Source organism: Adiantum capillus-veneris, chromosome 14, assembly GCF_014529385.1.
Source record: "Adiantum capillus-veneris isolate H3 chromosome 14, ASM1452938v2, whole genome shotgun sequence".
NCBI lineage: Eukaryota > Viridiplantae > Streptophyta > Polypodiopsida > Polypodiales > Pteridaceae > Adiantum > Adiantum capillus-veneris.
This window is the reverse complement of record NC_140944.1, coordinates 25,737,560-25,750,789: the sequence shown is the minus strand read 5'-3', so window position 1 is coordinate 25,750,789 and position 13,230 is coordinate 25,737,560. Positions and strand designations below refer to the sequence as shown.

At 44.9% G+C, this 13,230-nt stretch overlaps 1 protein-coding gene across 3 annotated transcripts in view; it reads right to left on the bottom strand.

Moving 5' to 3' along the window:
- The window catches only part of EMB1644 (Small nuclear ribonucleoprotein family protein), a 56,718-nt gene extending 47,456 nt beyond the window's left edge, over positions 1 to 9,262 (bottom strand). The window contains exon 1 of one of the 3 annotated variants that reach the window (XM_086528408.1): positions 9,101 to 9,262. In XM_086528408.1, coding sequence (XP_086384534.1) covers positions 9,101 to 9,103 — 3 coding nt within the window. In that variant the 5' untranslated portion in view covers positions 9,104 to 9,262. The remainder of the gene's footprint in view (positions 1 to 9,100) is intronic. The other 2 variants (XM_086528410.1, XM_086528409.1) reach the window with 2 other exon arrangements.
- Positions 9,263 to 13,230: the final 3,968 nt, after the last annotated feature.

Here is a 13,230-nt window from a genome sequence, read left to right as displayed (position 1 = left end):
GTACCTTTTGAAGTTCAAGGATAGAGGAACCCACGAGGCAGTGTGGGTCGAAAAAGAGTTTTTCAGAGATTACCCAGAGTTGTTGGCGGACTACAAGGAAGCCATGCAGCTCGGTACCAGTAACTCACTTTGAAAAGGAGGGGATGTCACGTGCACACGTAACCCTATGTGCATGTGAACAAGCTACTTCCAGGTCTAGGATTCAGGTCCGCTTAGGAAGTGTTCTGGCACTTTGTGAGCATGTGAGCAAGCCGTGCATGTCCAAGCACTTAGAGTAGATGCATATCCTCTCATTGCACACCCAGTACTAACGAGCATATGCATTGTGCAAGCAGAAGGTCCAATTCCCGGCCAGTTTTGGGACAGTATATTTTCCAAGCATTTTGGGCATTTTTATTAATTAATTTACCAATTTCCCTGGGGTCGTGGGGCTGTAGGAGAACTACTCGACCTAGATTTTATCAGCTATATATGCAGACTTGGAGCGCCCAGTTTTAGCAGAAGAAGCAGTAGAAGTTCCAGCAACTTGCAGTGCTCCTTCTCAACAAGACCGGCAGAGATCCTAGCGTTTTCAACCAAACAAGATCCTCTAGCGTTTTCTATGGCAGACATACTCTAGCGTCTGCAGTTCCGTACCGCCAGATCAGCCAAGTGCATCAGCGTTTTTAGTTTTCAGCATTCAGTCATTGCAGATTTAGCCCCTAGCCTCGCAGATCTCACCTAACCACAGCAGATCCTCGCCGTACTAGCGAGTCAGCCAGTGTTTTCAAATTCAGCCTGCTGTCGGCAGATTTCAGCATCTGCGTATTCAACGCATCGTCGTCGCATCGTCGCCATCGTCGTCCTCGCCGACACAGTGTCATAGATAAGCAGAAAGTCATCGTTTTGCAGATTTCAGCAGTTCAGCCCTAGTGTTTTCAGATTTCAGACCTTCCTCGTCATCATCATTATTGTCGTCGACATCATCGGCAAGTCCATTGCATCTAGACCATCATACCAAATTTGTGCAATCAATAGCATAGACCTCTCGCCATAGAGACGGGGGCCCTTGGAGGAGGGTTTGAGAACCGTCTGGTGTCGTATTCTTTCTCTCTCTTGTCCCCAACCAGGGCGGACGGACAAAAGTGCAACCTATACATGTTGGCCAACTCGGAGACATACAAGCCGTACAAGTATGTCGTAGACCTTTGTGAAGCAACCGAGTGGTGTAAATCTAATACCCCCTCTCAGCACCTGATGTTGAACAAACCGGGTGAAGCCGAAGATGTGAGGCAAAGGATGAAGATGTTTGTTGCGATGTCCATTGATAGTGTCACGTGCACATGGCTCCATGTGCCACGTGGACATACTTCATCAACTTCCAAAGCCACTATTCCCCTTCTTCCTAGATAGGGATGTCTAGAATCCTAGGAGGATTAGTATCGGCAATTTTGTGAGCCTGTTCATAGGACCTGCAAGTCTGGACAAGTCCATTATATTAGGTTTTCTAGTTTGGGACCCTCTTGCATAAATGGTTTGTATACGCCTTTTGACAAACGTTATTACACAACGGTGGGCATCTGGCATGACGAGCATGTAGTTCTAGGTTAGAGGAATCCGACGTGCCGGACCGCGTGTCGATCAGATTCCCGGTTGGGCAGATGTGTGATAGTTGCACCCAGATCTAGACCCCCCTGGACCTATTTTTAATAAATCATTTTTATGATTTATTTGTTGGAAAACTTGGTGGACAGTTGCCCTACCTCAACCTAAATTAGTTCATAAGGCTTATACCTCACCTATAAAGGGGGCAAGAGAGCTCCCATTTTGGAGACAAGTTGCAGAAGATTGGGCGCTAGCAGAGTGCAGATTCCCCGCGCTTGAGCATCCGAGCCCAGTGTTTTTGCTCCCACAGCCCTAGCGTTTTTGGAGATGCTGACAGGCCCTCGCTTTTGACCAAATTCAGCCAGCGTTTTCTGAAAACAGCCCTCAGCCCTAGCGTTTTGCAGTTAGCTGCCTAGCGCCAGCTTGAGCTCAGCAAATCAGCCAGCGTTTTCAGTTTTCAGCCCTTATGTCGTGGAGGCGAGTGAGATCTGCAAGCGTTAGCGTGTCCCCGTTGCGGTCCGGTACTTCGGCAACCCATCGAGCCTCCCCTTGTCCACTTTTCCTCGCCGGCATCGAGTGCTCCATTGCTGTCCATCATCAACCTCGTCGAGGTCTGCGTTTTTAGCCCATCATACTTCTCACATCGGGAGTGCAAATCAGCCCGTCGTGGTCATCCGCAATTCCCACATTGAGAAGGATCCAAGGTACATCAAATCAGCCACGGAGCTGCCTCTTTCTGACGATTTACCGCACTGATATGTCGTCATCGAGTAAGTAGAGTCTGCATTGAGGTATTGTGTACACATTCCATTTACGCAATCTAAAGCAAATACCACATCGGTAACGATGTGGGGGGCCCTTGAGAGGGTTGGTTGGGACCCCATCGGGTGTCGCTCTTCTCTTCTCTCTCTTTCTCTCTCCCTCTACACATCTCTATTGCATTCTCTCAGCCCCTCTCTTCAGGGGAAAGTAAAAGGAACATTCAGAAAGCATTCACTAACGCAAGGAAAGAAGTTGCACGATTTGTGGAAGTGTAAAACTAGATCTTCACCATATTCAATTCCGCTACACCTGACAGAAAGATACTCCATGAGAGTAGCAGCAGTCTGGGGTCTCCCAACCTCCAAGAGATCTCCATGGTGTGATGTCGTCACAAGCCATGTAGCAAACTGTTGTACTCGCTAATGCAGTGTGAAGGTATTGCATGAAGGTCCCGAACTCAGTGTGAAAACAACTCCTTGTCATAAAAGAGGTGCCAATAGGCCTGCAAGTCCTGTCCAATAGGATATGTGGTGTCTGTAGTCAAACCGTCTGGAGAAAATGGGGAAGCCCAAGAACCGGCATGAGAATGACCGGAAGCCTGTCAATGCATGAACCTGCAACCGAGTGTGGCCAGGTGGCTAAGCTATGGAAAACTCCAAGAAGGCCAGATGTAGCAATCTGCGTCGTAACGTCCTCCGAAACAATGAAAGCCAAACTAAACAGTCTACACTGTAGAAGCTATCGTAAGCTACACAAGTCACTGAGAAACAGCAAGGACCACCACTAGATCGTGTCTTGTTAGTAGGTAGGGTAATCCAAGATGAGGGGAAAGCCAGACTCAACAGTTTGGGCTCTGAAAGGTCTCTGAGAAGAGGTGTAGTCAGACCAAGCCGTCTGCACCGTGATCATCCTGTACGAAGAAGGGAAGCCAGACTGAGAAGTCTACGTTGTGAATAATCACTGAGAAGAGGAAAGGCCAGACCAATCTGTCTGCGCCGTCTTGCCTGTTTCTCCCACCTCCAATCCTCCGGTGTCAACCAAAACATAATCCACGCCAACGCCACCAAACCGCATCTCGGTGTGGCTCTCAATGTAAATGAGTTGGGAGTGGCCTACTGCCCAGGTTGGGGGATAAGTCGATTGTAAGGTTACCGAGGGTGAGTGTAAGCAACTTCGAAGGTAGCAATCCAAATGATCAGGAGTATAGAGGAGCAACTACACTACCATCCAAGCCAAGCAGTGGCGGGATGCCTGATCTCCCGCATCTCGCGGGTAAACTCTCCAAGAGAGTCCAAAGCACTAAAGTCCTAGTCTATAGATCCAAGCAATGAACCTGTCAAAGAAGAGGTCCAAGATCCTCTCCCTAAGTCTGTGTAGATGCTCTTGTGTAAGCAAGTGATATGACGTGTCGAGGTCAAAACTTTCGTACAATCCTACCACGTCAGCATCCGTACAGTTCTGCTACATCATCATCTAGCACGTTTTACGAAAATCCGCAAGCAACCCTCACGCCTTTGAGTTTTAGGGTTTTAGGCCCCTCGGCTGGTGCTCCATAAGTTGGGTGGAAAATCCATTATTCTCTTCAGTATTAGGCCCTTCGGCCATTGTTTCCAAGTTCAAACCTTCTTTGTTCTTCCAATTCAGTTTCTCTTGTCCTCTCAGCCACTTCGTTCAAATTGGGTATGCCACATCATCGCTTTGTGATATTCCCCCCTCTTGAAAGAATTGTAATCGCCCTCGATTACGCCTGCAAAACAGCCATAGAACAGAACTTTCCTCAATAGACACTAACTCTATGTACTCATCCACGCATAAGGGCCAAAGAGTATCCTTGACCAAGGTATCTGATGGACCTAGCTTACCTTTCTGTTCTGTTCTTAACTTCTTGTGCCCTTTGACATGTTGGTAGCCTTGCTAGCCTCCCTGTCTTTGGCACCTCAATCTGGATCATTGGAATTCTATGATCTACCAGTTGATTCCCTTTATGTTCTTTTCTTGTGCCTTCGGACCTACTGATAGCCTCTCTGGCCTCCTCTATCTCAATCTTAATTGTCGAAATTCTGTTTGGAACCTTCAGCTCATTCCCCTACTTCGTCAACCCCACAAATGCACTCCTTTCTTCTCCGGAATCCTCTATAGAACTTGCATTTGGTTCCCTTAGTTCGTAAGGACCCTCCCCGGAATCATTGATGAACTTTCATCCGGTTCCCCTGATTCATTCTCTTCACTAGAAGACTCTTGCCCTGTAGAGGTGGACACTAGCTTGTTTGTAGGATAAGTCAATGCGCCCGCATTCATTCCAAAACCTTGCTTGGAATGTCCTATAAGTCTTTGAATAGAGTCAGACTTCTGTTGCAGACAATACTGTTGGATCTCTTTTGGCAAACCACAACAAATAGCTCAATTTGGTCCCTCAAAATGATCCTTCGAAACGAGAACTCTGGCAAAAAGGTATCCCAAAACCTCTGGTAGGAGTCATCCAATGTGTTTCTTAGAATTTTCAAATGATGCCAAGCCATGATAACATCTTCTTCATATTCTTCTGATATCCAAGTTGATGCAAAAATTTTCTTGATTTTGCCCACGTTGTAGGTGCTTCTCTATGTAACAACAGAGTAGACCACCATGTCTGTTCATTTCCTTTCAAGTAAGATGCCGCCCTTCGCACCTCGAAGCGTTCCAAGAACTGACCTCCCGAGAAGGCGACATCAAATTGTTGTATAAACTCAAGGGCTCGATGGGCGTCCTTGTAGCCTGAAAACGTGTCAAACCTAACGGCCTGACCCCCTTTCTTGAACTCCTTGGTCTTCTTGCTCATGTATTTATTGAACTACTAGATGGCCTCCCAAGTCCCATGCCTTCTACACTTTTTCAAAAATCTACTTTTCCTACTTTTTCTTTGCTTCTTCCGTCTTTTCTCATCCTCATCACTGGAACTAGAGGACGACGAACTGTCAGAACTCTTTGAGAACGAAGAAAAATTTGGGTTATCCTCAAAACGAACATGCTTCTTGGATTGCTTGCCACCTCAAAAGTCGACTTTCGGCCCAAATAACTGGGAAAATCCACCCATTTCCTCTTCTTCCAAGAGTGCATCAAGCCTTTCATTCACTGGTTCAACTTCTTTTCAAAAAATCTGTCCAGCTCTTTCTGCGAGTACAATTTCCACTTATTTACACTCGGCTTTTCTTTCAGATTCCTTTCCGACCTGAGAGAAGAATAGACGGCCTCTCGCCATCTCAAGTGAATCTCGTCAATCGCGTGATTGTTTAAATGCTTCGCATATTTCAGGTGTCTCGAGTACTTGATCAATCTTTTTACACACTCGTCAATTTGCAATTGACATTTGTACTCCGCCGAAAATTTGCCTAAATCTTCGTTGGTTTCTTCAAACTCCCGTGTTGGGTTTCCACTTTTAATCTCCCCACAGAGGGGTGTCGTCTCTGTTAGATTCTTCACAAGAACCCATTTGTGCTACACAAGGCATCGGATCCTCCGAAGAAGAAGAATCTTTTTGGGCTCTGAATGTCAAGTGACACATCTAACCCTATGTGTCCGTGGACAAGCTACAGCACGACAAGGGTTCAATCAGTCCAGTCAGTCTAGTATTCTGGCACTTTTGTGAGTGTTCGCAAACCGTGCATGCCCAGACACTTAGTGTAGATGCATATCCTCTGGTTGCACACAGCATGATCAAAGCATTCCCATCAGAATCCTTCAGGGGAATTTTCCAGTGCATTTAGCCTATTTTCCCTATTTTTGACATTTTTCACTTATTATTTTTAAGTGACTTTTGTTGGAAAGTAGGTGGGGCAAATTGAGTAAGTTTGTAGATAAGCAAACCTAGACTAGCACTAATTGGCAGAAGAGGCAGCAGGAGCCCAAGCTCAACAGGCAACTTCTCAGCAAGACCCTTGGTGGACTTTCCTCCAAGCAAAGACATCCCCACACCTAGCGTTTTTCCTCAAGCTCCATCGCCACAAATGTCCTCTTGGATAGCGTTTCCTCAGCAAGAAGTCATCGCCAGCAGACCCCAACATCTAGCGTTTTTCCAGATCTGCAGCCCTAGCGTTTTTGGCGTTTGTAGATTTTCAGCCTTTGTAGATTTTCAGCAAGTCATTTTCAGCGAGTTTTCATAGCCATTTCAGCCCCACAGTAGATGCAGATTTTCAGCCATAAAGACGAGCAACATCAGTGTTTTCCATAGCGTTTTCGGCAGCAGCAGATTTCAGCCTTGAGCGTTTTTGGACAGCAGATAAAGACCATCAGATTACAGCCCGTAGATCGGTCTCGCCATCACTGTCGTCGTCATCGATCTAGCCTAGACTTGCATCAGTCACATGCATTTAGTTTGTGCAATCAATAGTAGACCGCTCTCACCGACGAGAGTGGGGCCTTCGGAGGAGGGTTTTGCATCATCCTTGGTGTCGTATTTCTCTTCTCTCTATCTCTCAGTCTCGTACACTTGCACGCACAGTGTCCATTCACTTTGTTTATGATCATTGCACTCTCTCATTAAGAACGGAAGGCTCTCCCTTCCATAAGAACAAAAAGGAACCTTGAGCACATTATGGAGCACTCATCTTGAGAAAGAAGAACATTCATTCCGCTGCACCTTAAACTGAAACCGCTATTACAGGCTTGGACAGTCCAAGCGAGAATTCAATAGCAAGTTGCAACACACAAACAAAAATTGCAAAATCGTTGAACTTTGAGAGAGAGAGAGAGAGAGAGAGAGAGAGAGAGAGAGAGAAGAGGAGAGCCGACACAGCACGACAGCAGAGTTCTGCGCCCAATCGCATGGCCCCAAAGACTGGCGCCCCTTCTGGTATTTCTTCATTCTTGAGACACAAGAGTAGAACTCCCGAGGGCCCTCTGCTCTTAAGACTCTGCGTCAGATGCTCTGCAGAGTTAGGCCCAAGGGTCCTTATAAACACTACAAGGGTTACCTAAAAGCAAAGTCCCAAAAGCACTAAACCCCAAAAGCTTCTACTCTCAAAAGCTGACGTGAAAAACTGCCCCAAAACAGCCAGCACATATTGCCAAAATCCGTACAGCCTGCCACATGGCAGGCCAGCACAAAACGCGGAACTTCTGTACAGTCCTGCCATATCAGCATCCGTACAATTCTACCACATCATCATCCAGCACGTTTTGCTGAAATCTGCAATCAGCCCTCACACCTTTGAGTTTTAGAGTTTTAGGCCCCTCGGCCGGTGCTCCATAAGCTGGGTGGGAACTAGGATTTAGAAATCCATAATTCTCTTCAGTTTTAGGCCTCTCTCTCTCTCTCTCTCTCTCTCTCTCTCTCTCTCTCTCTCTCATGTTCATGTATCTCTTTCGCTACACACTCATCATTCAAGACGATCATTGCCCACACTTACTTGCATCTTTCTTCGAAGTACTATAAGAGTATGCCCACTCTATTGCTTCACTATGGTCTAGGCATGCTTGTACGGCTAGTGTCTCCTGGGCCCAATGCACTGGCATTTTGGCTGCATTTGGTATGGCCATACATTTTCGGTCCAAGCGCCCATGTTTTGTCTTGCCATCCACATCTGGGCAGCAACTAGGATGAGGCATTTTTCCCGAGGGGATAGGGGCCAGGGCATTCAAGAAAGCACATATTTATATGCAGCCCCAGCCCTTGATGGAATATGGATTCATATGGATATCTGAGTCTACACGCATTTTGTTTCTTTATATCTATCGTTGTTCACTCCTCCAAAGCGGCAAGCTCCATTACAAATAGCCAATGTTTTCGACAATAAATCATTTTTTGTCTATCATTACATAATTCTAGTGACAACTTCTCTACAGTTTGGGCTGTTGTGTGTGAGTTTCTATCCCCACATTTATAGTTTCTATCCCCACATTTATCCTATAAATTCCCACTGATCTTTTGTGGTGGCTGCCTATGTACCAATAAAATTGGTGTTCTGACTATTTATGCAAAGTGTTGGCTGCTAGCATTGAGAGAGTGCATCTACGTTCCTGTCCTTCCCATGCATATTGCTCTACCACTTAGACATCCACATTTTTTGAGGCACATCGAGGGAAACTACCCCTCCCCAAGTCATGGTGATCTACTGACTTAACATCATTTTCTCGCTTAGAGACCTTCCATGACCTTGTTGAAAATGTAATTATTGGCATCTGCAAGGCATGTCACTCAGGACGTAAAGGTTGTGCATGATATATACTCTTCTATTGATCAATACTTTTGTTATCTTCCCAGTTCTTCACCTCTTGCCTAGTCATTTTGTCTTGATAATCCTTCCTTGCATTCATTCAACTCAATACAATTGCAGGTACTCTGTCGTCAATTTCAATTTGATCAATTAGTTCACACACAATAAGCCCCCTGCCCCCCCGCCCACCCCCCACACTCAATTATTGATATAAGGAGCCAAAAACAACAAGTACGTTTCCACACAAATGCACAAACACATAAAACTACCCAGCAATGTCGTATATCAGGTGATGTTATGTGGGTCAGTGTGTCCACCTGCAACCAGCAACGCCTGCAAAGAATTTGTGGGGCCAAGGGATATAAAGATACAAGCTCAAAGCGCTGTATGCTCCACAGGAAATATGCTACCCGGTATCAAGAACGTGAAAAGGAGACTGCGGGCAATATGTATTTCTATTCAGAAATCCAAGAAGGTTCCGATCCTCTCCTCCTTAACGACAGTGGACAAAAGTAGCTTCCTGAAACCCTAGAAATTACGGAGTTGTAAGAGAGGAAGCGTACCATTGTGATGTTCAGCGATAAGAGCTTCGGTGCGTCTCGGCGGGAGCTTCACAGACCGTGCGCTTCACCTGTATAAATTTGAAGCCTCGCTCGCTTGTAATGAAAATCGGAAGCCTAAACTTTACGTAAGACCGTGGCAAATACGAGTTCCCCATGGGATTAAAACTAGACTTGCTTGGTGGGCATTGCTATAGAGCCTAACGGACAACATCAAGCATCTAGTATTGAAGTAAACAAAGTACAAAGCGCATTGACACGACTTTCTAAAGAAGGATTGTGTATATGATGATTGATTACCTCTATAGCTGTCTATAAAATGGTCCAATCTCATGACATTGATGCTTTTGAAAAAGAATTGCATGTGTATTTATTACTCTAAATCAAGTGTAGTCGATTTTCTTTTATTTCTCATAGAATCTAAGGGAGAGAGAGAAAGAGTGTTACGTGTTGTCACAATGGAGGGAGCAAGGAGTCTTGGCTGTTGATCACAAAACCTAGTGCAAAACATATTTGAGGAGAAAAACATTGGGATGAAGAGTTGTCCTTGTGTTGCAGAGGAGAACACGTTGGGGTGCAATATATAAGATGCATTTCCAAACAAGGACATACATAGATTCACATCAACCACCTAAGAATAAAGTAAAAGTATGTACAGAGTGCAATTGTAATACATAACTTGAATTGCCGAACTATCAAAGATGAAGTGCGTGTCTATTTGATATATAGATTCAATGATCAAGATTGAGCATGCAATAGTGAGAAAAACATGCGGTTAAACTAAACTTAAGAAAGCATTGACAAGCTCAAAAAATAGAGAAAGCAACAATAGACTACAAATTGAACTGCACTATCGACCTGGTAATTGTGTACGGGTGTCATCCGATTATGCAAGCCGGAGGACTGTTTGAATCGAGCTACGTTAAAAAAATGTGAATAGTTAAACATTTTGTCTTGCAGCTAGGCACAATGTGAAAATGCTAAATATATAGTGCACGTCATGCAAAAGTGTCATACAAAAGTATGGTGGAGAGTTGGCATTGTGGTCTCTCCAGAAATAATAAGAAACGGAAGTCGTGCCCTGCCCCGTAGCATTTATGTGTTGTGCCAAGCAAACATAATAAACATGGAAATTGGACGCAAATAACAGACCTTGCAATGTTGTCGAGCTGGAGTCGTGCTTGTGTAGTCGAAAATTTCACTATTGTGAATATATGTCCTCTCTGTTAGAGACACAAAAGAGGAGCCAGGACAAATACAAAAGTTAAGATGCAGGATATTTTTTAAGCATAAAGAGAAGCAAAGCTAACTTTATGTTCTATGTTGCAAATCAAGGGGGAGTGCTTGGGGAGAAGCGAGTTGAAGAGGAGGGTGTGAGAGGGTAACCTAAGTGGAGGTTCAAGATGGGTATCCTCATCCTCGTCTTGATCATCATCATCATCATCAACATCGCTAGCAGCAACAGCGATGCCTTCTCTTGGATGGAAGATGGGAGTTGTCGTGCAAGCAGAGTTGCGACAAAAGGAGATGCAACACTTGGACAGAGAATAGTCGGTTGTGGAGAGGAGCGGATAGAGATAGGGCCAGCAGTAGACATGGCCGCATGCAGAGAGAATGACGGGATTTGACACTTGTGGCTTGCTATAACGTTGACACGAGAAGTTTGGCTTTGAAAGCGCTACTACTCCTTCAAACTTCACCGCCACTGATGTCGATGCCTGGACGGCCACGGGGATAAGGGAAACCAAGTGCACCGCTTGGCAGCATATTGGGCAATCCTCCATGACTTGATCCTCATCTAGCTACATTCACAAACACAATCAATAAAGAGATGTCTGCATGCTGTCATCATCGCCTCTCTTATGGTGCGCATACATACTAAAAGATCGATAATTATCAATATGTCCCTGCACTTATCTAAATGCTCTACCTTCGGAACAATGAAGTACACAAGTTGGACTACCTGATTCTCCTAGTAATTACAAAGAGTCTCATCTCCTAGTGATTACGAAGATTCTCTTCTTTGTGAGTCTCATCTCCTAGTAATTACAAAGAGTCCACATTTTTGATGCAAAGAAACTCTTGAGTCCCACATTTTGTTGCTTGTCAATCTCTTGAGAATGGCTGCATTGCTGATGGTGGGAGTTATGATCACATGCTAGTAGCCCTCTGCATCATCCTGATGTGCACGTTCCTCTATGTCCCTTGTATCTTTATCAAGATCGTGTCAGGTCATAAGACTGCATGCGCTCACTTTTTGGATCAATCAGTTGTGTTCATGCATGTGCACATTATGTCTCTCCACTGTCTTGCACCATATTTCATAAGGCTCCATCGTCCACTATACTCATTGTTGTCGTTGCTCTGAGCTGATACTTATGGAGCTCTAAGCTGATGCTATTCATCGATTCCCTTCAAAGGCCGCTTGTTCTCCTTCTGCTAGATTCTGTATAGCATATGCCTCTTTGCTCTCAGCATGCCAGTACGTCCCCTTTTAACTTAGAAGCCGCTCACATCAACGTCCCTCTTCTTTTGGTAGCGACCTTCGGATGTTTCTTGTCACCTCTCTCCTCCTCTAGTTGCCCGTCAATCCTCTGCGCTATTCCCTTGCATATGACGCTATTACCTCATTTATTTGCTTGCTACTAGCACTGTGCTTTTTCCTCACCAACCTGCTCCTACAGCTCGTAGTGGCCCTCTGTTTGGCTCCTCTCTACACCGTCGCCTTCTGCCCACACTAGTTCTTGTAGTACTCTTCTCATGGCCTCCCTACCAGCCTCGCCAAAATCCCTCTTTATAGTTGAAGCCTCACCAAAATCCCTCTAATTGATGCCGCTTCTCCTTCTCCAATTCAACTCTCTCTTGTGTGCTACTTGGTGGCTCTTGCTCGTCGTTGCTGCAGACTAAGTGTCATCGTCCGAGTCTTCTCTTAATGCACTCTCTCTCCTCCAATTGCTCACCCCCATTAATGCTTGTCTCTGCAGATGTCAAGGTTCATCGACCCTTCTTAAGCTCTCCCTGAGATGGGATTTATAGAATCCCGGTCAGAAAGATGGGCAGGAAAATATTTCTCGCCCATCTTGTTAAACTTTAAGGATGGTACTAAGTGTGAGATTCAAAAATGTCTTCGAGCATCTGAACAACAGCTGTCATGCTCAATTGCTCGAATCCACATGCACACAAGCAAGAGACATCATTAGCACAGGCAGGAAGCTACCACTCAGATTCTAGAAGTCAAACCAGTCCAGATCCGGTTACATCCCTTACATGCACTAGAGAAGTCAGTATCGAGAATGACGGTCATCCAAGGGAAATAAATGAAACAATCATACAAAGAATCTTGTCAATAATAATGAATCAAGCAAGCAAATGCATGCGTGACACGTCACAAATGGTGCACAAAAATCCAAGGTGGGTGGAGAGTGGAGCATTCATGGTGCATATATGTACTCACATCTCTCTGCAAAAAATGCATTGAGCTCGTAGCATCAAGCTCGTCTTTGCACACACCTCTTGCTTCGACTATTACTCTACATGAAGCACCACGTTACTCGCTCTATAGTTCGTTCCCCACAAGTAAGTCCTCTTCCACCCAAACCTGCTCAGCTGAGTCATGCATGGGTAGAAAGAAAGCTTCACAATACATGACAATCGAAGCCGAGACTTTGAAAGCCTCTGTAGCATAAGCCATGAGAGTTGTAGCCCACAGCAAAATTGTTAAGTACATTTTTCAAGAAAGAGAGTATGACCTACTAAAACTATGGGGTTTGGAAGTGGTAGTGGATGCTACAACATTACCATTCAATGTTGGAATCACTCAAAAAGTGCTAGCTACATACCAAGCTAACAAGAGCATAACGTTAGTAAATGGCATAACACAATATCTGATACCTAATGAATTGGCCCACGTGTTTAGAATCCGAGATGCATAAAAATCCACACTAGCTATAGTGGATGAAGTTAGTAGATTTGTGAAGGAAGATGAGCAGATTAGAAAGAAGAAAAAGGATGGCACTCAAGGCATCCCAATCGCAATGTTGGAATGCACTGCTATCTACAAATTGATCGCAGAGACCATTGACCTGAAAACAACCCTATTTACCTCTTAGAAAAGCTTTTTTCTATGTTATTGG